Source organism: Trachurus trachurus (assembly GCF_905171665.1).
Source record: "Trachurus trachurus genome assembly, chromosome: 9".
Classification (NCBI taxonomy): Eukaryota; Metazoa; Chordata; class Actinopteri; order Carangiformes; family Carangidae; genus Trachurus; species Trachurus trachurus.
In genome coordinates, this window is record NC_139895.1 from 16,408,436 (window position 1) to 16,432,323 (window position 23,888).

The window sequence follows — 23,888 nt, forward strand, 5'->3', positions numbered from 1 at the left end:
GGCTGTTAGCATAATGGTAGCTGCAATTACATTACAGCTGAACAGAGACTCTACAAATCAATATAGTGCTAAATTAAGACACACAATCTAACAATTTCTTTCTGTTGAGAGATAAACACAAAAACGTCACAAGGAAGACGACAAGACAATGAACAGGAACATTCAGTGAACCCCCATCCCATCCAAACACGTAAATCATTGACCACCACCAATAACTATCCTCATAAGACAAAAGCTTCCCACGCAATCAGATCTGTTGTTGGGCAAAAAAAAAGAAAAAGAGTTCATTCCCGGTGCTGCATTCATATCATATGGGGGAAACGGACCTTTCTGTTGTAGTGAGCCATACCTGACAGACTTGAGTGTTTAGTTCTGATTGTTAGTTTATCAGCAATTTTTTTCCCACACCTGACATTTCCTTGTTGATGTCTTGACAGCTCTGAGTTTGTCAGTGAGCGTGACCACTTGTTCGTCTTCGGTCACGGACCACCAGTCACTTCCTGTACAGCAGATGGCTGTGTGGCACCGCGATGTAATCATTTCTATAACAAGTGCACAATGGAGACGCTTTTCTCGCTGTCACCGAACAGCCCGCAGGACACCAATTATTGAATAACAATTATTAGATAATTACACAGGTTTTCCATCAAAACAAATGGAACAAGAAGTGAAGAATAAATAGAATATATGGAGGATGAGTTGATCTGAACCAGATTAATTTGTCACTTTAAACAGGACAAACTTAAGAGACAAATAAGGGGCAGCAAGTTAAATACCTGACAAGACAGTTTGTTATATTTAATATAAAGAAAAACTGTCCTGCCAATGAATTTGTAACTACTGCACTGTTAATAATAGCGGTAGAAAGTTAACGTTCTTGTGTACTTGCCACTTTATACCTCTACTACATTAACACTGAATGTAATATTTACAGATTCTGCTTAAATAAAAAATATTGTATAAGTTCGGTCTGTGGCCCCGCTGTTGTCTCTTGGTAAAACTCACCTGTGCTGAAATGGGCCATTTACCAGATTAATTCAAATTCATATGAAGATGCTCTGACTGGATTTTATGAGGCTGTTTTGTGTGCAAATAATTTACGGAGACATTTGTGAACATAACTGGGTTGCTAGGATGAAACATATATTCATATATTTAATCCATGCTGCTTCAGCACATTTACTCAAAGTAGAATCACCATGCAGCCGTACGCCTCTGCCATAACACTATTTCTATTTGAGGTTGATGTTGTGTTCACGCCACAGTGACACGGCAACCCTTAAGTCCCAGTGAATGGTTGTGGCACAGAGACATAAAGGATCTGTAAATTCCCCCATATCCTGTATGACATGAATGCAGCACGGCACGCCAAATGCACACGCGCGCGCCCCATCAGGAAGCTTCAGCATCTGAGAATAGTTTCTAGCACTTAATGACTATAAACAGTGATATGAGGAATTAGCTCACACCCCTCCTGTACAAACATGTGAGCAGGGCGTCAGGGTCCAGGTGCAGCAGGCAAGTGGTTGGTTTCAGTTCAGATTGTGTGTGGCTGCTGCCGTCAGGGGACACACACACACACACACACACGCTGCTACAAACGCAACAACCAGCGCTACGGTCAGACACTCAGATACTGGCTCTGTGTCACAGTGGATTACATTCTGTTGCAGAAACCTCTCCTCTTGTTAGAAGAATATAACGCAGGGGTAAAATCTTTTTTTTTTTCCTGGCATGGCCATTTTTGTTTAGAAAGTGAATATGAACAACTGATAGTAAAATAGAAGCTATGAGGAGCTTTAAACTGAATATAATCGACCCAGTCCTCAAACACATGTCCGAGCCCCATGCTCCTTCTTCCCTCGACATGTGATGAAGACAGCTTCAGTTCAAGTCAGTCAGGTTTTTCTCCTCTGTGCTGAAGTTTTCTGGGTGTTAGAGGACAGAAAGCGTCCTGTGCTTCTGCAGCACGCAGAGATCCACACCGCAAAAATGACCCAGAACAGTGACGAGGCATTTTCTAGTTGGCTCACTGATACAGAGGAGACTAAGCTACTGTCTTGGTGTTAGACGACCCTGAGATGTTCTGTGTTTAATATGTGCCATTTGAATTCCTGTCAATGTGTATGTGTGTGTGTGTCATGCAGTGGAAGGCCATATAGGCAGAGGATGAGCTTCAGTGTTGAAGACATACTGGTCTAGACTGACCAGGTTGGGGTCATCTGAGAAGAGCAGGTAGAAATATTTCAGGGTCTCCCCCAGGAAGAAGCTCTCCATCTTGTCCCGGGGGCTCGGGTATTCTGGGTCACGCACATTATTAACGGAGGTGTAGCCGCCGGAGGAAACCTGAAACACACACAGTCGCACAATCCATTCATTATATTGTCAAACATAAAAGAGTTGATTTTTCTAGAGTGAACCACAATTTAGCGAGCTACGTTACACAACCCCAGAGCATAAAAACACAAACCATCCCTTTAAAGTGATAGGAATAAACTGCCTTTAATACGTTAATACGTCTACACTCTCCCCAGTACTTATGAGAAATCACATGGGAGATAAGTTTGGCAACATTTTTTTTTTTTTTTAAATAAGACATATGATTGGCTGTTTGAGTAATAGCACATTGCCCAAGACCTGCTGTGAGCCGTTAACAACCAGTTTACAAAGTAGGAAGGTGGAGCCTTTAACGCCAACAGCTTTTTTGACACATGAATACTTTTAGTCAAAATTAAATTCGAACTTTCACACTTGATGGTTTCCTTTCTCACACTTTTATTTGGTAGGCAAATTTTTTTTGTCAACAATTATCACTTTTACTAGCAAAAGAGGAAGTGGTTCTGTGGGTGAGTTTCTGCCATGATGGAGATCTATCTAAGCCTGTGGCCTGTTGTGACTCCTCTGTTTACTCTGAACATGAACAGAAGTGTCCTCAGGTTGGGTTAGACTGTCTATTAGGACATGATAGCTAAATGTGGGACTGTCATTCTGATGTTACAAGATTAAAAAATATTCATCTTCATAGATAATCTCTTTTTCACCTACCATGGTGTACTTGTTAAAGCTTTGGAGAATCTCCCAACCCCATTCCCGGTACTTTTGGTCCTTGGTAAACCTGTACAGGTAGAAGAGACTCTCTACCGTCTCTGGTCGTAGGAGGTTGTGTCTGTCTGCCAGCTGTCACAGAGAAAATAACAGAGACACAGACAATACAGTTTTAATATCTGATTTGATAAATAGGAGTCATCACTCTGTGTATACAATCTCTTGAAGTTCTGTCTCTCTATGCACCTTCACTTCGATGTCCCGGGTGCTGCCCTCGTGCATATTGAAGTGGACGATCTCTGGACTGAGGCCGGTCTCCATCTGGACGTACATCTGGTAGCAGGTCTCCATTAGCTCTTTAGCCAGATCCATGTGATCAGCAGGCAGGCCGTTGTGAGCACCGAGGGCCAGAGTGCCCGGCAGGAAACACACTAGATGGTCCTGAGTTAACAGAGTTTAAAGGGATAGTTCAACATTTTGGCAAATTCACCTATTGCCATAATCCCTATAGTTTAGCGGTAGGTTAATTAGCTTTAATTGTCAGTTCATGCTGTTTTTAGATCTGTGGGGTAGAGACGTGAGCTGCTCAGCTAACGCAACGGAGGCGAAAGGTACTTACGCCTTTCCCTCATCAAACTCATCAAATACACAATCCAACATTCTCCAACACAATCCAACATCCAACACGTTCTCGTGGACAAGTTGTTGTTTTCGAGGCAAATGCGTAGCCGGAACTACATTCCTGACACAGCTGCTGGTCGGAGTGATTTCAAAAGTGCAAGTACTGTAGTTCAGAGTATTTGCTTCATGTGTCGTAATGATACATAATTATACATGATTATTTCATAGCGTGGTGAACGTGCAGGTCACCACTTGTCCACAAGAGCGTTTTGGAGTTGTTGGATTGTGTATTTGATGAGTTTGATGAGGGACAGGGGACCTTGTACCATTCACCTCCATTGTGTTCGCTGAGCAGCTCACACCTCTGCCCCGCGGATCTCAAAACAACATGCACCGATAATTAAAAGCAATTAACCTACTCCTATGACTATACGGTTTATGGCAATAGGCAAATTTAGTCAAACTGATTTTCAAGTCTGTTAAATAGATTTTTTTGAGACATACATTCTTATCTTTCAACAATAGATAACAGAGAAGCAGGAGGAGCCTCAGGATGCTTCTGAGTGTTACTGACCATTTTAGGGCTGAACTGTCCATGTGAGATCTCCCCAACAAAGGTCAAGCCATTAGGAGAAGATTTCTGCAACAGGTTCTTCTTTACACCCTCTATTGCCTGCAGGTAGTCCTCCAAGAGCCTTCACATACATACATGCAAAATTAGTCTTTTTTATTTTGCATAAAGCTACAAAGGTCTATAGACTTTCTGAAAACACTGTCAGTGTTTGTGTGTGTGGTCCGACTCACTGGTCCTCCTTCTTGCCTCCCTGGATCCACTGCTTCAGCAGGTATTCATAGTAACTGTCGGCTCTGGCTCCCAGTGTGTAGATGCCTTGATGGGTGAACTGTCCGTTGTTTGTGTTGATGAACATGGGCACGAGGCCATCCAGCTTGCCGTCTAGCTTATGGACCTGATTCATCACCTCAGCCACCGCAGCCTGGAAAAATCAAGGTTGGAGGTCATAGTAGTTAAGCTGGGGGGATTTTAGTGACACATTATGTTTCTGCAAAACAGATTCTAAATCTCTATCTGGAATATTTTAATATGCGACCACAGTAAGCTTGACACATTTTCTTCTAAACGAATTTAATAACACAAAATACACATCTCAACAAAACAAGCCCTGCTCACATAATGAACTCATAAACTGCACAGCCACTACACAAAGGTGATGGAGAAATATGCTATCATCTTAGTATATGTTTAAAAGAAATACAATTTTTTTTTCTAACTACAACTTATTTTGTTGCAGATCATTCAGTCATGGCTTAACAATAAAGGCTTTCTAATTTTCTAATGTCTTGGGCAGTTTGTCACCTCATACTGTGGATCCTGGGTGAGGCGGCTTAGCTCCCTGAACTCCAACTGGATGCTCGTAACCTCGGCCACAGTGCTGTCTGAGGTCCAGCGAGGGGGGTGGGCTGTGCCTTTCCCGATGTTCACGTCAGAGTAGGGGATCTTGGAGGGGGTGTTGAAGGCTGGCATCAGCCTGGAGCCGATGTCTTTCTGTGTAGGAAGAACATGGATTGAGTGATTGAATAAATTAAGCTTTATTTATTTATCCCTTATTCTTATTATCAGTGTATTATTTATCATTTTTTATGCATCTATTGTATTTACAGGGTTATTTTTCATTTTTATGGCACAAAAGCATCAAATAACAACACAAACAGAATAAAACGCCAAAAACACAGGTGAGATGGTTACATGTTTATGTCTGTGTGGAGTTTAAATGCTTTGTTTTGCATTATAGTTAAAGTATCAACCATTTTGTCTCATAGCTTTGATTTGAAAATTGACCTTTGGTTTCTTTTCTTTCAATCTCATTGACAGTGTGTGGCCGGTGAGGAGGCGGTCTGAAAGTCTCAAGACTGAAAGCTCAAGTATTTTTAAAAGGTGCTGCGTATGTGTATGATTTGTTCTTTATGAATGAGGGAGAATGTGTGTTGACTCACAGCTTTGTCCAGGAACAGTGCGTCTCCAGTCAGATGGTAGGTGCCCAGCAGGCCTCCCAGGATGCGAATGGTGCTCTCGAACAGGTTGACATTGACATTCTTGTTGAATGTGAGTTCTGTGGCCACCCATGCCTTTGCTTCTTCAAATTCTGCAACACAATAACAAGAATAAATGTAGAAAAAGTGATTTGAGAAAGCTCTACAGATGACAACCACTGTTCTTTGTGAGCTTTCAGCTTTCAGGAGATTAGATTTTTAGTGTTGGAAAGCACAACCTACCTTCTTTGAGCCCCAAAATCCACATGGTGTCCAAGGCATCAATAAGCGTCAAACCGAGGCCAAACCACTCGCTGTAGGACTTAGAGATGGGTCTGAGCTCATCGTGACCCCAAGCAAATTCCTTATATCCCTTCCATGCATGTCTGAAAGCTTCCCGCACTGCCTCCGGCCAGCTGACTACATCAAAACACAATACGCACCAGCCAGTTCAGTATCTCATCTTAGTCAGTCAACGGATTGATTCAGAAGGGATTGAAGTGTTTTATAAAGTGAATATTAGATGTAATGGTATTAATTGTGATGTATTTTGTATTAACTTGCAATTTTGCTACACAGAAAAACACAATAAAACAGCAGGTACCGGGATCTTGAGATGGTTTGGCCTCTGGGTTGACAGGTGGATCTTCCTTTTTCCGATCCTTGGTGCCCTCTGTGGCCTGTTCGGTGTCGATCACCGCCCCACGCCAGCTGAAAGTGACCACTGGATTTAGAAATCAACATACACAGACAAATCTAACTTTGCTTAAGATCAAAGGGGGAAGTCTCACCTTATGACATTCTCCTCTTCCCCTTCTTTCTTGCCAACCGCTGGCTTCTCCTCAGCCACTGTAGCTGAAACATTTCCTCTCTTCTGAAGACGATTCTGAAGGACAGGTGGTCCTCTCTTATTGGATAATTTCCTCTGTGACACAAACAAGAAAACTTATTTTACCATTTATGTCTTCTCTTCATGTGAATAGATTATTAGGAAAGGAAAGCAGATAGGACATCCTTTTCAACTTTGGCTATTAAACAGATACTACTGTGACAGACTAATTTCCCTGTGAATACATTTATGAGAGGATCATATTTATTTATTCTCACAAAGCCACATTGCTGAATCCGTGCATCAGGGATATTAAACTGAACCTTGTTCTGAGCAACAAGTTATTTATAACCTAACCATATTAAATCGAGCTGTAACCAAACAAATTACTGTTACAAAGCACTGTGACTCTCCCACTCCTCACGAGCTCCACACTGACAAGCTACCGGCAACACAGCGTCTCTGTCTGCCCTTTCAAAGTAAAAAGCCGCTGTCTGACGTTTAATAGCAGCGGGGATGGTTGTGAAAATACATGCGGTGGTGCGGGGCGGGTCAAATTACTTCCGGTTTATTATTCCGGAACCGGACGTTAGGAACCGGTTCCTATTTGGAACCGTTTTTCGGTGCCCAACCCTATTCACGACCTTTGGGAAGCCAGTGGTACTCTTCAGAGAACAGTGAGAGATCAAACCTGGGATAGTTGATCAGGCAGTACTGGTTGGCCCTGCTTGGCAGGCTCAGGCAGCACATGGGGGATGACGGGCTTCTCAAGGCTCTCGGTGGCCGAGTCTCGCTCCACATCTGGAAGGCCTAAACACACAGATCAAAATACTTGAATCAAGACTGAACCAAACTGATCCATGAGTTATAAAAAGTTGTATGCAAATTCTCGGGCACCACTGGACAGATTTCATAGTCTGTTGACACTGAACTGAAAACAAAAATTTAAAGAGGAACTATGCAAGTCGCTTTTTCGCTGTTTTGCTTACCTTCCTCTCAGCCATGTGCATTTGTTTACAACGAAGTGGGTGAAAAATCAATTAATAGGGCGATACATAACGTTATATATCAAATACGATGTTACAACGTGTATATTTGTGTAGTTTAATCCGTCATAAACAAGAGATTACGGGTTACGGGGCGCGTTTGTGTCGTGGCGCTGCAGAGACAAGAGCTAATAATTAGACAAAGGTTATTAGTTACTAGTGCAAATGTCACCAGCTGATAATTTCTAATGACAACTCACAAGTCCTTGAGAATCTATTCAGGTACAATAAGGTGAGTCACAGAATAAGAGAGTCACACAAGCCACAGTTACAGTTAATTCATTTATTTATCTTTTTTGTTTTTCACTTTTATAAATTAATTGACCAAAAAGCTGACCTGATGTCAGCTGGGATTCGCTTCACCCTCTCCTCAGCAGCCCTAAGGGATAAGCAGTGCTGCTAACAAATTGGGGAATTTCAAGAAAGGTCTCTTTTCTAAACTATATTTGGTGCAGGGTTGTATTTACTTCTTTTCACTTCAAACAAGATATTTCATGTGCTGATGTGTTCACACTCGCTGTAAACAAGATTGAGCAGTTTTTCTCATATTGGCATTCGATAACTGCAGCTGCTGACAGCATGCTCACAAAGCACCCCATGGGAGACATTGAATGTATGAAGAGCTTTACCTCTGAGGTGTTCAGTAACAGTGGGATAGGAAGCAATTCCACAAATAAACAGAAGGATGCCGGCGCAGAGAATGAGGCTCCGCTGCAGTCTGGACAGCTGCTTCCATTTCTGCAAGAACATAGAGAAAGAGGAGATAATCTCAGTTACTATTCAGTTTCAGTACAATTTATATTCTTATAAATAATGACAAAAATATCACATTATAGCATCTTTAGGCTGCCGGGCACAGATCAACATAAATAACAATTCCAAGGTGAGACCAGCACCGAAACAAACCAATTTCTGTTACTTTGTAGCCTGTGCATGTGACTGATAATTAAGTGTACAGTTGATTATGTGCATCTGTCTAGAGCTGAAGCAGTAAATACATCTGTCCTGCAACGAATTCTCCAGTTTCATAGTGGTAATAGCACCCAACAAAGTATCCAATGGATGGATGATTGTCAATAATCTGTATCCCAACCGACCCTAAAGAAGCCACAACGTTTGATTCCTACATTGTTTATTACATCACATCAGCTTTTGGTCTAATCAACAGTATAGTAGCATTGCATCGGCAAAACACCTCCCGTGAAGGAAACCAGCTTTCTAAATCTTAAAATAATGCCTTTTGATACTTGACCATGAGACTGTAGTTTTTCACCTTCCCTTCTCTTTTTTTTTTATATCTTAAGTAAATTCAATCATATGTTTAGTAGAATGACAAACATAAACTTGGACGTGTGCAAAGCCCCGGCAATGACACCTGAAGAGCTGTGAAATGAACTAATGGTTTGGTCTGAATACTGTATATCACCAGTATATCACCCAGGGCAAAGCACACAACTCTTCATTGTTACACAGAGAAGAAGAGGGAGCTAATGCATTCTTCAGGGTGTCTTTTTCCCACAGATATATTGACTATCATCAGCAACTAAAGCCAGGGATGGGGAAAATAGGACACAATAGTGCTGCTGTCCTTTACTGGGTCTTAGCAGGGTGGGAAACCAGAGCAGTGTGAAGATGAGAGCAAAAAGGGAAAACCATCTACTGTATGATGCAACCCACTTACCCTCCAGCAGGACTGCCTCCTCCACTGCTTACTGTTATTGTAACTTCCACTTCCTTGTCCTGTAAGGCTTATAGATACATATTCCCGTCGAGATGGTGTGTGCATGTCTGTAACCCAGCCCTGAGAGAAGACACAGTGGATAGAAATGGCAAATGACAATGATGAGGTGACATAAACAGTAGGGGAATTAGCATGCCATGCCAGTCTGGCTGATACATAAAACTGTGCTACAAACTAATACAAAAATACCACATAAGAAGTAACGTAAAGCTGCTTAATACTGGCTCTGGTTCATTATCAGGGGGTTATTTAGCATTAATGTGAGAGCTCAGCACAGCTAAGCTACTAGCTGCATGGCTGTAGCTACATCACAAGATGCAAAGTTAAATCAACAGGCTGATTGAACTAATGGGCACTGAATATTGACATCTCAGTAATGTGTCACTGTCACGGGCAGTAGTTTGAAATTAGCTTGCTCTAATTAAAGAATAACATTATTTCGTTAAAGAGGCTAGCCGCTGTTATTTCGGCTGCCTCATCGATGTGCATCGGCGGGTTGAGGTGACGGCTGAGACGGTTAGCAGCTCAACTGTAGACCGAGGCATAGCTTGAGGCCTAAAATAACGGACATTGTAGGTTAAAAATAATGTGAAAGTACAGCAGAAATATTATCTGAAGAAATGTTTTGCTGAAGATAGAAATATATAAAAACAATATTCTGTCATCATTACCTTGAAAAGTATCCAGCATTACAAATGCGACCAGTCTTATCCAGTAGCACCCAGCAGCGCTTCAATAAATAGCCCTTAGCTCAATGTTGTTAATGAAAAAGCCTCGGGGGTCTCTTCATGTCTAAACGATTACTTGTTACTACACAAACAGTAAAGAAAAAATGTGCTAGTCGGATGTGCTCCACTTGTAGCTGACGATGTGATGCCGCTCGCCTACAACAACAAATGATACAGGCGCTTCCATGCTGCGTTCATGGACCTCTTGAAATGTGGTAAACATTAGAACTATAATTACACTGGCTGGCACCAGGCTGGCACTTATAGACTGTATAGACATATGGGCACTTCCACCTACGCAGCAGCCTCAGGCATCTTTAAATGTCACTTGGAGCCTCTGCATACCAAAGGTGATCTGTATACAGAGGGGTGACATAGGGTTTGAACAGAGCACATTTTACATCTACAGCAGCCTCAGGGTATATTTTACAACACTGTCGACGGATGTTCAAATGATTATTTTTTTGTCAGTTTTGAAGTAGCCTATTTAAGTACTTTTCCCTCTACAGTTTCCATTATGTTATACTGCTTTTACCCGTGGCGTTTCATTGATGGCTAGGGCATTTCATTGATGGGTAGGGCATGTCGTACTACCCAACCTGTGCAGCAGGTTGACCCAGTAGACCCAGCATGGAAGACATTGGATGCTTTTCCTTGTTTTTAAAAATCAAACCTATTCTGTGTCACTTTATGTTTACAATGACTTTCTGGGACATGAAGTCGTTTTTCTCCATACTTCCTTCTCTGTAACTTTCCTCATAAAAGAATATTGAATAGACCTCATTCAAAACTTCTCTTCTGTAGATCTATGATGCAAACTGCAGTGTGTGTTACCATAATACAATGACTCAGTGTAATTACACCTGTTCTAGATAGGCCTTAACCTCGATATTTATGACACAGATAATGCTGGATTTCACAGTCATCGTCGCCAGGTTTAATCATGTTTAAACACATCTGTGTGTAGAAGGTGGATTTCATACATTCATACAAAATATTGTTGACATATCTTATTATTACTTTTCAATTTACCAGTCATGATTTTAGTGATAAAATGGGTTTATTACATCTTGTTCAGTCCTGTGTGACTCATTTATATTATAGCTGTCATACGTACGTGCCACACTGAGAGGTGAATTCCTGAGCCTCTGTTGGTCCTTTCTCGGGAATGTGGATAGGGAACTTCCTTATAGCAGGAGGGTGGAGACTTTGGAGACCTGTTTCATTCACTCACACTTCCCTGTTGGTAGGCTACAGTGTGGAGGACCGTAGGCACAGACTGACTTTCACTGGGTTTCTCCATTGGCAGCACAAGGTAAGCAGTCTGACAGCAGGAGATTTATAAAGTTTCTCCCATGAACTCTTCAACTTGTGTGAACTGAGCTGAACAACGTGTGTATAATTAGCAGTGGGTGAAGTTCAAGGAAGTGTTCCAGGAAAAATGTGCAGGTTGTTACAGATAAACAGAGGTGCAGTTTCTTTAGTTGTTGTTCATTTGTAATTTTATCATGTTTTTGTTTTTATCTTTTATTTTTTTCTTTAATTTCAAATAACTACCAGATAACAGAGAAGGTCTTACCTTATTTGTCTTTGATCCAGATCCCACAATTGTCAAACTGATGGTTCATGTGACATAACCTTTTCCTATGTGGTTACTTGTATATTGACAGTGGCCAAATCATTAACTGTGAATGTGAAGCACTCAATGCTGCTTTGCTTTGAATTTTTAATACCTAAAAACTCAAAAAAAAGAAAGAAAGAAAAACAGATTTTTTAAAAATCAGATTGTATGCTGTTATGTTGGCTCACATATGAACCCAGTGCAAGAGTTTAAGTTTTTATTCATAAGTTTATGATTAAAAGTAAAAGTGACAGACTTGCACTTTATCTTCACTTCATCAGTGTCACAGTTTGTGGTTCAGAAGAACAAACCCTCATGTCACTATAATTTTCTTTTTAAAAAAATCAACAAACATTAGGAGAAGCCACCTCCACTTGATATCAATGTCCATGTTTGTTTTTTTGTTTTTTATTTGCTCTCCTCTCTCCAAGATGCTTTACACCGAGTTAATCAAGTTGTGGGATGAGTCGGTGCAGGCTGTCGACGCCAAGGACTGGCAAGGAGCTCTGGACAAACTCGAGAAGATTACTGAGCCCACGTCTCGCACTCTGTTCAATACTGCCGCAGCTAACCTGGCTCTGGGACAACTGGAGGAGGCCCTCAAGGTCTGTGTGTGGACTGACGATGTCATTCCTGTCACTAATATGGCTGTGTCAGATCCCATGATAATAACTTTACTGACAACTGATAAATTGTCCAATAAGTTTTATTCAATCAATGTCATATAAAAGGGGATGATGCTGTATTGAACATCAGCATGGCTGTGATTTGGTTGTATAGGCTGCAGGTCTGCATGCTTTTAAACAACAGACATGGCATTCAATAGACATGAAACTCAAAATTCAGGGACAAACATCAAACATCACACCTAATCAGAAAGTTTATGGTCAGAGGCGCTCCATGTTGTTTATTTTACAAAACCAGATTTTTCAGACAAGCATGCTGACATTGCCCTGAGGAGTAATTTGCACACTTGTAACCCCAGGGTACTCTCTTCAGTCACAGTCAGCCACCTGTAACAGTTAGTATCATCTCTGCTGCTCTAGTTTTGTGAGACAATGTAGAAATGTAAAAGGTTCTGGCTCAGTCATGGCTGTGGGGGGTTGCCACATTGTTGTTTACTGTCACTGTTTATTTTGCATGTTTATTATTTTCTTGCAAGAATCTGGTTTTCTACATTCATGTAGATGGTGCACCACCATGTAGTGTAATTGTTGGTGAGATACTAATGGATGCAAGCATCAGTACAGTACAATACAGTCTCTTGAGCAAACTATTAAACCAGCTGCCTCCCACTCTCCATCGGTGTGGCCGTCACCATTGAAGAAAAACTTGTCCTTTTCCTCAGGCTTTAGACCTCACCCTCGTCAAGGATGAACGTCTTGCTGTCGGCTTCTTCCAGAGATCAGGAGTGATGATGCAGGTTGACAGGTAGGAGCCGTCACCCTGTCACAAACACTGATTTAAAGTTAACACCACAATGCACACTCACTCTCTCTCTCTCTCACTCACACATGAGAGTCTCATGTGTGAGTGATGAGACAGACAACGTTTCATTCAAAAATACTGTGATTGTTTTGTGAAATGTGCATAGTTTTGTGCTAAAGGTCACTTAAAGGCAGTTGTCCCTTCCTAAATGTAATGGATTCCCTGTTGTAACTACAGTAGTGTGTGACGTCACAGTCTTATAATCAAACCTACTGAATGTATAAATGGAAAGACTAAATGGTTGACCAGGTGGCAAAGGTAGTACTGGAAAAACATTTAAAAATCGAAGAAAAATACTAAATCACATAACAAACACAATAAAAACACATAAAACACCAAACTCAGGAACAACAAAAGATAACAGACAAGAAATCACATGACTCTCATGATGGAGTAAAAGCCAAGAAGTTAAAAAAGACATGATTTAAAAGCTTTACAAAGGTTGGGAGGCATTTTGATGTGTGGATAATAACAGTTATGGGCTACTGCTGGAAAGGCACAGTTATAACCTAGTTGTCAAAATGGCAAGATGCACCTGATCAGCAGACCTAAGAGACCTAAAGGGGCTTTGGACGTAAGAGGTCAGAGTTATACTGGGAGGCAAACCCATTAAAGCAAACAAAAATCTAGGAAACCAGTGGAAGGAGGCTAAAACTCGGGGGTAATGTGTTTTCTCTTGTGGGTTCCTGTTTAAGGATGAGCAGAAGCATTTCAGATTAACTGTATGAAAGGGAGAAAGCTTTTAGATCTTGCTTGTGTGTGTTATATAAGGACCAAAGTGTAAAAATAACACTTTGTGGTCTATTGGTTTGTGGGGTTACATATCTTGGATGGGCACAAAAGTCTTTCCTGGGACATTTCATCACCATCACTACCAAGTGATAATCAACTAATGTAATGCTCCAAATGAAGAGTTGTAAAAACATAAAGCTTGTACAATGGTCCCGCTTGTTATCCATCACTGTTTGTCTGTTTTCTGCATCACTCTCTGTCCAGGTTGGAGGAGGCTCTGTCGGACTGTATCTGGGCACAGAAGTATCTGAGAGGAAACATGGTCATTGACTACAGACAGCTGGGGCTACGATACAAGCTGTACATCTGGCAGGTCTGACACACGCACACACGTGCACGCATGCATGCACACTCCTGGGAGCTAACAAAGCTTCATTGATGGAGGCTGATGAAGAGGTTGCACAATATCACATATTTCTTACAGTACAGATAAGACATGCTTGAGCTTCTCACAGACAATGCACCTGCAGTTGCACCTGGCCGGTGACAGTAACATTACCAAAAATCACATGGATCAAGATGGTGTAAAATTGTCACAAAGGGCTACTGACAGAAAAACATTGCATTGAAAATTGGTTGGTAGCACTTCACATTACAACTTGGTAATAGTGGTTTAATAATATGATTTAAAAAAAATTAAGTGACACTATGAAATTACCAAAGTAATAATCAGGCAAAAATATTTCCATTAACAATGCACAGAAACAGGAGTTTTGATTCAGAGGCAAATGCATCAAGAGTCAAGTCAAAACTCAGATTTTCTTATTGCACCACCACATTTTTTTTAGCTATCACTGGATGGGGCCCTGAGTTTGTGTGTGAATTTAATTTTCATTCATAAAAGCATTATTAAGATATGATCTCATTCCCCCTATAGGTTTTATTTAATGCAGCAGCTGTGTACTCTCGGATGGGCGACTGGAAGCAGGCCACAGAGGTCCTGATGTCAGCGTCTCAGGAGAGAGGAGGTCGTGGGGGAAACATAGAGGTGGCTCTGGAAAGTGTTGCGGTGAGTTTCACATCTTTCATAACAGACTGGAAGAGATAAAAAACTAGGTTTGGTGACATCTCCCACATGATTGTGCAGAACATTGAAATTGAACAGTTTACACATTTGATGAGGATGGTTTGCTCTTCTGCACTCACCTCTTTAAAGATTAACCTTAAAAAGGTACGGAAACTTCCTGGAAAAAAAAAAAAACTTCCTGTAGCTTCCTGGAAAACAGCTAATTGTAATTGTTGTCTGTGCTCCACTGGGCGATGCTGTTGTGCAGTTTATGAGATCACACCAGCACCAGCAGGTTGATATGATATGATATGATATCAGCTCATAATCAAACAGCAGCAGGTAGAGTAGATATTGTATGAGCAGTTCAGGTTGAGGAGTTGATGACTAGCCAGAGCTGAAGAAAACTTTTCAGGTGAGAGGGGAAACCTTAGGCTGCCTTCAGCTCTAAGTGCACATGACTGTATGGAGGGTTTTTTTTTTTTTTGTGTGTGTGTGTGTGTGTGTGTGTGTGTGTGTGTGTGTGTGTGTGTGTGTGTGTGTGTGTGTGTGTGTGTGTGTGTGTGTGTGTGTGTGTGTATGTATGTATTGTGGTGTTAACTTTTAACCAGTGTTTGGGCGTTGCTTCCTGTTTTTTGCTGTGGCTTCAGACCAACCGTCTAAATCCTCAAGCAGACACTTGAAGTTGTGTATTAGTGACAACCAGCCAAAATGTCTGTAAAGTTTAACGCACAACTTTCAAACAATAAATCAATTAATTTACAAAATACCTGAACATTACAGCAACATTTGTAAGTTAAGCAGTGCTCGCAAATTGTGAAACATCGGTAACACTTTAGATTAGGGAACACATATTCACCATTAACTAGGTGCTTATTAATATGCATAGCTTACTAGTTCCTTATTAGTAATTATTAAGCATGTATTAACACCTTATTCTACATAGCCTTATTCTACCTCTATTACACCATGAATTAAGATTTTTCATGATATTAACTCCTGATTATTGCTTATTCATTGTAAATGAATGCATTGTTGTTTCTGAATAATGATGTGAATAACCAGTGGCTTATTGGGGCCTTGTACAGAACAGTAATTCTACCTTTATCACTCTTAATTAGTATAGCATTAATGCATTCATTGCATATTAATAAGCACCTCGTTAATGGTGAATATGTGTTCCCTAATCTAAAGTGTTACCGAAACATCTTACATTGGTATAAATTACATGTACTAAAGTGGAAAACATGTGGTTCTGATGTGGCTTGGTAGTAGCCTACTGCCCATTACACAAGGTCAAGAACAAAAGAAAGCCTTCCCACATTTGTAATAAATCCCACCTCCTGCCTCCTGTGTCACATTGACTGATGGCCCAGCTCACCTTGATTGTACGCACACCTTGACACGCTCTCACATCAGAAAGCTGCCAAGTACAACCACAGGCTCAGCAGCTCCTCTGGAGCAACAGGGGTCGGAGGAAATGAGGTTGGGACCACTGAAGCCCCACTCACTGAGAACGACATTACACTGTGATAGATACCACAACACAACCTATGTCAACATGAATGACATCACAGGAATCAAAGAGGCCCTGTCATTGCGTTTTATGTGATATTGCTTTTATACAACAGTGCTACGAGCGCATTTTAGAACAGTAATAAACTACAAGAGATTATGATTTGTTTGTTTATTTAATCATTTATTTGGCTCCGCCAACAGAAATAGTTCCGCAACTGGAAGGGAGACAAGGCTGTTGCCAGGCAACACATAAACATTTCATACTAGCTTGCTACTAGCTACAAGCTTCTCCACCGAGCTGCTTCCAGTGCTGGTTCTGGTTCTGGTTCTGAGCCCGTGTCTGATTAACACCGGAGCAACAGGACCAGCGTGAAGACATACAGAGACGTTATCGATACCGTATTACATTTGTTTATCATCTATGTAATCAATATAAACACAGTTGAAGCTAGTAGCTGAGCTACGTGGCTAACAACAGCTAATGCTAATATCAAAACACATCACCGTTAAAACGTAGTTGCCCCGCGGCGATTTTTTTTCCAGCTGGGTTTAGTAGAGATTTATCGCCAATTAGACGGACCAGGTCAGGTCCAGGTTTTAATGTTCAGGTCCTTTTATAACTGTAGCTGTAGCAGCAGCAGCAGCAGCAGCAGCAGCAGAGAGATGGGGCAGCTCCTGTGTGGGGAGCGTGGCTCTGACTTAGCTCCTGTCCAGCTGAACAGCGGAGTGATTATGTCTGTGAAAAGTCCCAGTGCTGTTATACTGTATATCAGCACTATGGAATGTCTCGTTGTCCAATCAAATTGCTCGGTTGGGACCGGTCGGAACTAACTGTTGTATAATCTTATTTATAAAAGGTGTGGCTATTGTTATTTTAATGAAAGCTATTGTATAACTGTTTCACACAACAAATACAGATTGTTCAGGCCAGACATGTTTCAGAATAACCAGAGGTGAAATGACTATAATGTGACTGCATGTTTCACAGATACTGTCACTTTAGAGTGATTTCGTAATTCTACAAAATTCCTTTCAAAAAGTTAGTACATACATAAATACAGTCACTGTGATTTTCATTAAAACAAAACATTTTGACCCCAACTTTAAAAACAGAGAAAGGAGGTCCTGGCTCCCCTCATGGTGCCTGAGGATGTGGTGTTTCGTCCCTCGAAACAGGATGTGGAGCAGCTGAAGCAGAGAGACTTCTTGGGCAAAGCAAAGGTAAGGTATCCAAATTACCTGTCAATGTGATAATAGTTATAATTATCGCTCATTAACTTTTTTTTTTAAGGTTTTAAAAGACCTGCGGATGAACAATTACCTAATTAAAATGATAATTTCTTCCCAACTTTTCTGATTGAATATGTTTGCCTTCAGAAACTGAAGCTATCTTTGATTAGATACAGAACAATATCTGGGTCAACAGAAGAAAAAAAAAAAGTTTAACATTCAAATGAAATGTGTGGGATTTGTTAACATATGATGTTCGACTTGCAGGTGATTTCCTCCATTGTCCCAAATGATGATTTTGGAGGCTTTGAACCTCTGAGGCTGCAGGTAATGAAATGAAAGATGAAAGATGATGTGATTTTGTCGTCACTCTCTCCCTCGGCTGACTGTCCCTCTCCCCTCTCCTCAGAAACCTGGTTTCTACGAGCCCAAGATGGATGGAGCTCAGTGAGTTTTACCACGATTCAAACTGACATTATCACAAATATTAAAAAAAAAAAAAAAAGCTGTGATGTGTGACTGGCTTTGTCTTTTCATTGTCAGGGATTCTCGATACATGCGCCTTCGAACCCCTTACATGGGTCGGGGCCCAGGACAGCTGACGGTGCCGGGAGGGGCCACAGTGTTTTTATTCGGCGAGGAGGACAGGGATGGGATGGCAACTGTCATATATGATGGACAGGTGAGGAGAGAGAGAGAAGAGACAGGCAGGTAGAATGATTTCTTTCTGCCCCCTAGTGGCCAAAGGTTAATAAAACTAATCCAAATCTGCAGATACAACACTGGGAATCTTGTGTCATCAACCCTGGTGTGTTTTTCAGAACAATGTATTTCATGCCAGTGTCTGATGTTTAGTCCTTTATTTTTTTTCAGAGAGGACTTCTACCAATGTCGCTATTGGATCCTGCAGATGTGAAGACCCCCAAAAGCAAAAAGGACAATGTAATGTGTTCGTCCGTGCAATTAATGATGTGATGATGACGACACACATTTCTCACCATTGGGAAAAATAAAAACATGAATTGCAGTTTTCACCGACCTTCCTGTCTTGTTTTGTTCCACAGAGTGTCCCCAGTGGTATTCCCCTCCCACCCGGACTCAAACCTCCCACCCGTCCTCACTCCCAGTCCAGCGCTGCAGCTTCTCCTGGGGGTAATGATTAATCCCTTTGCCCTTCTAGCCTATTTATTATACATTTTCTAAAACCTCATTGCTCTGGAGGGGAAGCTCTCTCCACCCTCTGTCCTCTGATCTGATCTGCAGCAGTCAACACTTTTGCTTATTATCAGTATAAGAGAGACATGTTATAGTAATGGAGGTTTGAGTGAAACCACTTTTTTTCCCTCGAAGATTATGTTTTAGCAATTTGCCGTTTTTAGACAGTTGACAATCTAGAGAGAATATTAAAATCTGCAACAAAAGTATAACTGCACATTGACTCATCTACATTTAATATAAAGCTTGACCCATGTGAGTCACTGTCACTGACTTAGACAGTGTGAGTCAGTGACAGAAGTTAGTTGGAACTAAATCTTCAGTCCATCCTCATTGTTTCAGTCTTATAAATTGAATTGATTTATTTTCAGTTCTTGGTGAATCATTTGCTCATCTGTAGACAAATGAAACACGTACAACTGATCTACTGTGCACTGACGACTGACTCTGGGTCCTTGGGTTCAAGAGTAGACTGAAGCATAGATGATACCCACTGAAAGGGTTTTTATGTATTTTTGATTAATTTGATTAAAAAACAATCAAGTGACACATTGTGCACTTTTTAATTATATTGTAAAAACATTTTAATAGTTAGAGCATGAATGGAAAGATTTATCACACAAAATGCTGTAAAAACAGCCATCCATGTAATCTGAGAACCACTGCAGCATAGTTATTTAAAAGGAGCTAATTTGTAATATCGTAATTGACCACAGTCTCCATTTTTCCTATAATTACAAAATGATTATATCTTTCTAGGATAACTCTCAGGAAATTACAGCCCTGTAATAAAGAATTGCTTCATTGCTTTCTTTGCTCAACTTTAATCTTATCTAAGAAGATTGCCATTGAAGCACAATCCCAGTCAAATGGTTTAAATGATTTAGATTGTAATGACTTCAGGAGAAATACTACAATCTACTTTCACTTTTGTTTTTTTGTTTTTTCAGCCACTTCATGCTGATCACATCTTGGGTTGTTGAAGACAATGGCATCAATAAAAAACAAAGCACAAACAGATAATCCAAAAGAGTCAAGAGTTAAAAGTTTAGGGAAAATGATGAAGAATTATTGAACACATGCATGTGGATTTTTAAGGATTGATAATTCACATGAGAATATAGTGGATAACACACTCCTAAAACACAACATGTACCTGACTAACCTTCCAATAGACTTGTATTGTGTGTGCTCAGACTGTACCTGCATTGTTTTCCCTGCAGTCCGTGCCTTAGACACTCCACCTCCATCCTACACCACTGCCACCCACGCACCGCTGCCAGCCTCAGAGCCTCCCAAGTACACAGCCAACGCAGCCAGCAACCAGGTAGTGCTCCCCTCTGAAAAGCTTGATTCATTTGTATGAGCTGAAAGGTGGAATCACATGATAGTTCTCTTCCTCTCACATCCAGCTTATGTAACTCTTTGGTCTCCTACAACCCTGTGTCTTAGAAATCACGTTTATATGCAATTAAACGGCAACACAAACTACATTTTGTTTGGAAATTAAAAAATACTAGATTGTTGACACATGAGAACATTAAACTCACCTTGAACTCCTGCTGGCACATTGGAAATAATGGTTTTCAAACATCAAAAATCCTGCATCTCATAATGTGCTCAACAATCTGTATCAAACCCATGTGCGCCTCACGTAACTTCTAACCTAATGTTAGAAGTTACGTTCCTGTAATGCGTATAGAACAAAACTTTTGACTTCAACTGACTTTTTATGAGGCCTGCACATGTTGTTATAGCAAATAAATTTCATTTACTTCACCCAGGACTCAAATTCCAAGGACAGGACAAACTTATTGAGATATCTCAAAATGATAGCTAGCTTTTAATGAAAACAAAGTGTCAAAGGGGTAACGATGATAGTAAGTACTATTACTGCTACAAAATAACCACATAAAAGTTAAAGTAACTGGAACAGATCCAGAATATTATCCTCCAGATGCATTCACACAATTTTTTGTATGTGTTTGTGCTCTTTGCTCCTAGCAGACCAGCTCAGCTCAGGCAGAAGACTCTGTGGTGGTGAAGGTCCACTACACGTACACTGTGGCTATGTCTGTCCCTCTGGACACCCCATATCATGAAGTGAAGGAACAAATTGCACAGAAATTGGGCCAGCCTGCATCTCAGCTGCGCCTCAGGTAACTGCAGTCGAGCCAACCCACTTCTGTCTACATGAATTTCAACAAGTGATGCTTCATTTTCTAAAAATATGCTTTCTTTGTCCGCAACCACCCTGTGGGTCCAAAATCTGCTCCAGCTAAGAAAACCTAACATGAGATATAGGACACTGAGGCTACAGCTCCTCAGGCATGAGAGGAACTGTAATAAACAGCAGAACAGACAAAAACACATCACAAAAACATCATAATGGGACCAGTTCATTTTGATAGCTGTCCAAATGTGTCAAAGAAAATCAAAACCTGTATCAGAGCTTTGATTTGCATTGATCTAACAGTTTTGAATGAAGTCACTTCATTTCTCATTTTTTATATTCTGACAGCCCACTTTTGCCTCCAAGATGCCCTCAAATTCCCAGCTATTTCCTTGCCACCAGTTCACTTAACTCTTACTGTTCTCTCTTCAGACATAAGGAGCACGGCTCCCGGGTACTGATACCACTGAGCGGGGAGCCAGGCCATACCATACAAGAGGTGGCTGAGGCCGGCAGAGCCACCCTATGGTGCCAGGTGAGCATTTAATCTTGCAACAGCGTGAATACCAGATCTTAAAATCGACATCAAATGTTAGGTGTCAAAAGGTTTGTATTTGCCACTGAGCAAAATTTCACCTCTGTCAAAGGAGCAGACACTCAAACAGTGGGTCAAAGCTGGAGAGCCCTGTGGGTTAAAATGCTGAGTACTGCAGTGTGCTTCAGCTGTGAAGTGGTTGCACCAAAGAAAGATGCAAATTAAGATTATAAATTTAACATAGGATAACAAAATTTATTGCACAAAACACACTTAAGTCTTCTTCTTAACTTGAGTATTTTAAGGTTTTTCCTTCACTGTTCACTGTAAATACACTTACGTTTTGTCAGTAAGTCACAGGCATTGAGCACTGTGATACAACGGTTCAGCCGAAAAGCACAAAACACAGTTCAGAGCCCCATTTATTTTTCACACAGTGAAACAGGAGAACATTATGTTGCATCCTCATGCCCAAAGTCACCCAAATTTAATGGATGAGTTGTCCAGGTTACTACATTGCTGCTAGGCTAATAAAAACGTACTCTCCTCCCCCTTCAGACAGAAGACCCCCTGGCCAATCGTAACATCCTCTACCAAATGCTGGCTCTCTATGACTACACTGCTCAGGGCCCAGAGGACTTGGAGTTCAGTGAAGGAGACACCATCGACATTCTGGGTGAAGGTGAGGCCCTGCAGGTTAACCTCTCACCAGGCTGTGTGTCAGTGGTACTGTGATCTGAAATGTTCTCCCACTGCTGTATGCTCTCTTCAGATGTACCTCATTTTGTTTCTCGCTTGCTCTCTCTTCTAGTTAATGAGGAATGGCTGGAGGGGCACTGTGCGGGAAACATCGGCATCTTCCCCAGCGGCTTCGCCTACAGGGAGACCACCAACACTGACCAGAGCTCCCAGTTATAAAAGACGACAACAACGTACTGTGCAGTCATCTCTAATAATCTGTAAAATAGTTTCTCTCCCACATGGTATCACTAGTGGCTCAGAGAACGTCTTTGGCACTGAAGAATATGTTTACAGTCAATCTGCTGTAGTTTTCCATCTATTACATTCTGTATATTCTGTAATATTATGATATTCTGTATGAAATATGTCTATCCAACTTGGTATCAACATTATGCTCCTGTAATAATTCTATAGAGCTGTGATCTTGGTTAGGTACGTTTTTTTTTTTTAGTAGCCTCTATTTTGGGGGCTTTTCAGGCCTTTAATGGATAGGACAGTAGAGGGACATGAAATGGGGAGATATTTTTTCTCAATGAAGTTACTCAGAGTGTTTATTCAATATCAGTGAATACATTTATCCCTGTTGAGAAAGACAGTAAAACATCCATAGCAAGTTAAAAGTTACAATCTTGAACAGTGTCCAGGAGCCTCATTACTGCAGAGCAGAGAGAAGGAGCGGTTATCACTTATTCAGAGAAGCACACTCATGTCTTTGAGACAACTGATGAAGGAGACTGAAATATCTGAGTTGAAGAGCTCTTTGTTCCCATGAGACTAAATCTAAACTTGCAACAACACCACACTCAGTTTGTTACACTTGCTTACAGTATGTTTGAAAATGGGCAAGCAAGCGAAAAGCAAAGATACATAATTCATCACAGTCATTCAGGAGACCTCACACTATTACATACTAAAATGCAATGCAGTGGAATTACAATTGAGCTGGTTGAAGTATATTATTTGCAAAAATAATTTTGATCATTTGCATCACAATATAAATGGTAGGTAATTAATCCAATTTATAATTGTGACTTCTGTTTCCTTGTTCACTGATAAAAAAAAAAAGATATATATCTCTCAGTCTTATCAACACAAAGCAGACTTCCCAGGATGCATTTAAGATATTACTGATTAGCCTTTCACACACTGTGATAACTACACTGGACAACCATATCAAAAGCCATGTTGATGGTCATTGTATGGTCCCTAGTTTTAATCTGGTTTCATGCTGACTTGTGAGGAGAAATAGAGGACCAATAAATGAATTTAGTGTGTAGCTACTGGGTGTGCATGTGCCTTTCTGAATTGAAACATTGCCTTTAATCAAATCCATGTCAATCTCTGCTTGATCTTTGCTCCCTTTTATAATGCTGCAAGCGACAAAATCAAATAGGTATTTTTGATAGACCGACTGTTACAGCTCAACATCATGCATCCAGACACCTTTCACATCATCTTAACTGTATGTCTGGGGGGTGGACTAAAGATAGCCATTCAAGTCTGTGTATTA

General features: G+C 40.8%; 2 protein-coding genes across 2 annotated transcripts; one reads left to right on the plus strand and one right to left on the minus strand.

The window, feature by feature from the left end:
* Positions 1 to 183: 183 nt before the first annotated feature.
* Positions 184 to 10,226, minus strand: man1b1b (mannosidase, alpha, class 1B, member 1b). The gene is made up of 14 exons (XM_083978285.1): positions 10,003 to 10,226; positions 9,272 to 9,391; positions 8,220 to 8,328; positions 7,236 to 7,354; positions 6,507 to 6,640; positions 6,320 to 6,426; positions 5,959 to 6,135; positions 5,680 to 5,828; positions 5,042 to 5,230; positions 4,471 to 4,661; positions 4,241 to 4,361; positions 3,292 to 3,486; positions 3,046 to 3,177; positions 184 to 2,346 (listed from the first exon to the last, which is right to left on the minus strand). The coding sequence occupies exons 2-14, from the start codon at positions 9,374 to 9,376 to the stop codon at positions 2,140 to 2,142; spliced, it is 1,935 nt and encodes a 644-aa protein (XP_083834411.1). The 5' UTR covers positions 9,377 to 9,391; positions 10,003 to 10,226; the 3' UTR covers positions 184 to 2,139.
* A 1,885-nt stretch (positions 10,227 to 12,111) lies between these two features.
* Positions 12,112 to 22,555, plus strand: noxa1 (NADPH oxidase activator 1; the record flags this gene model as incomplete). Its single annotated transcript, XM_083978555.1, has 15 exons — positions 12,112 to 12,285; positions 13,029 to 13,111; positions 14,165 to 14,273; positions 14,838 to 14,969; positions 17,598 to 17,705; positions 17,982 to 18,041; positions 18,124 to 18,161; positions 18,258 to 18,396; positions 18,588 to 18,656; positions 18,779 to 18,866; positions 20,153 to 20,256; positions 20,934 to 21,088; positions 21,535 to 21,637; positions 22,196 to 22,319; positions 22,449 to 22,555. The coding sequence occupies 15 exons, from the start codon at positions 12,112 to 12,114 to the stop codon at positions 22,553 to 22,555; spliced, it is 1,593 nt and encodes a 530-aa protein (XP_083834681.1).
* Between the last annotated feature and the right edge of the window lie 1,333 nt (positions 22,556 to 23,888).

Bases quoted from the DNA above. Each gene is read 5' to 3' on its own strand.
- man1b1b (XM_083978285.1), bottom strand. From the start codon at position 9,376: ATGCACACACCATCTCGACGGGAATATGTATCTATAAGCCTTACAGGA. The intron at 6,427-6,506 runs GTGAGACTTCCC...GGTCACTTTCAG, and splicing joins GAAGAGGAGAATGTCATAAG to CTGGCGTGGGGCGGTGATCG. The intron at 2,347-3,045 runs GTAGGTGAAAAA...TGTGTGTTTCAG, and splicing joins GCTTTAACAAGTACACCATG to GTTTCCTCCGGCGGCTACAC.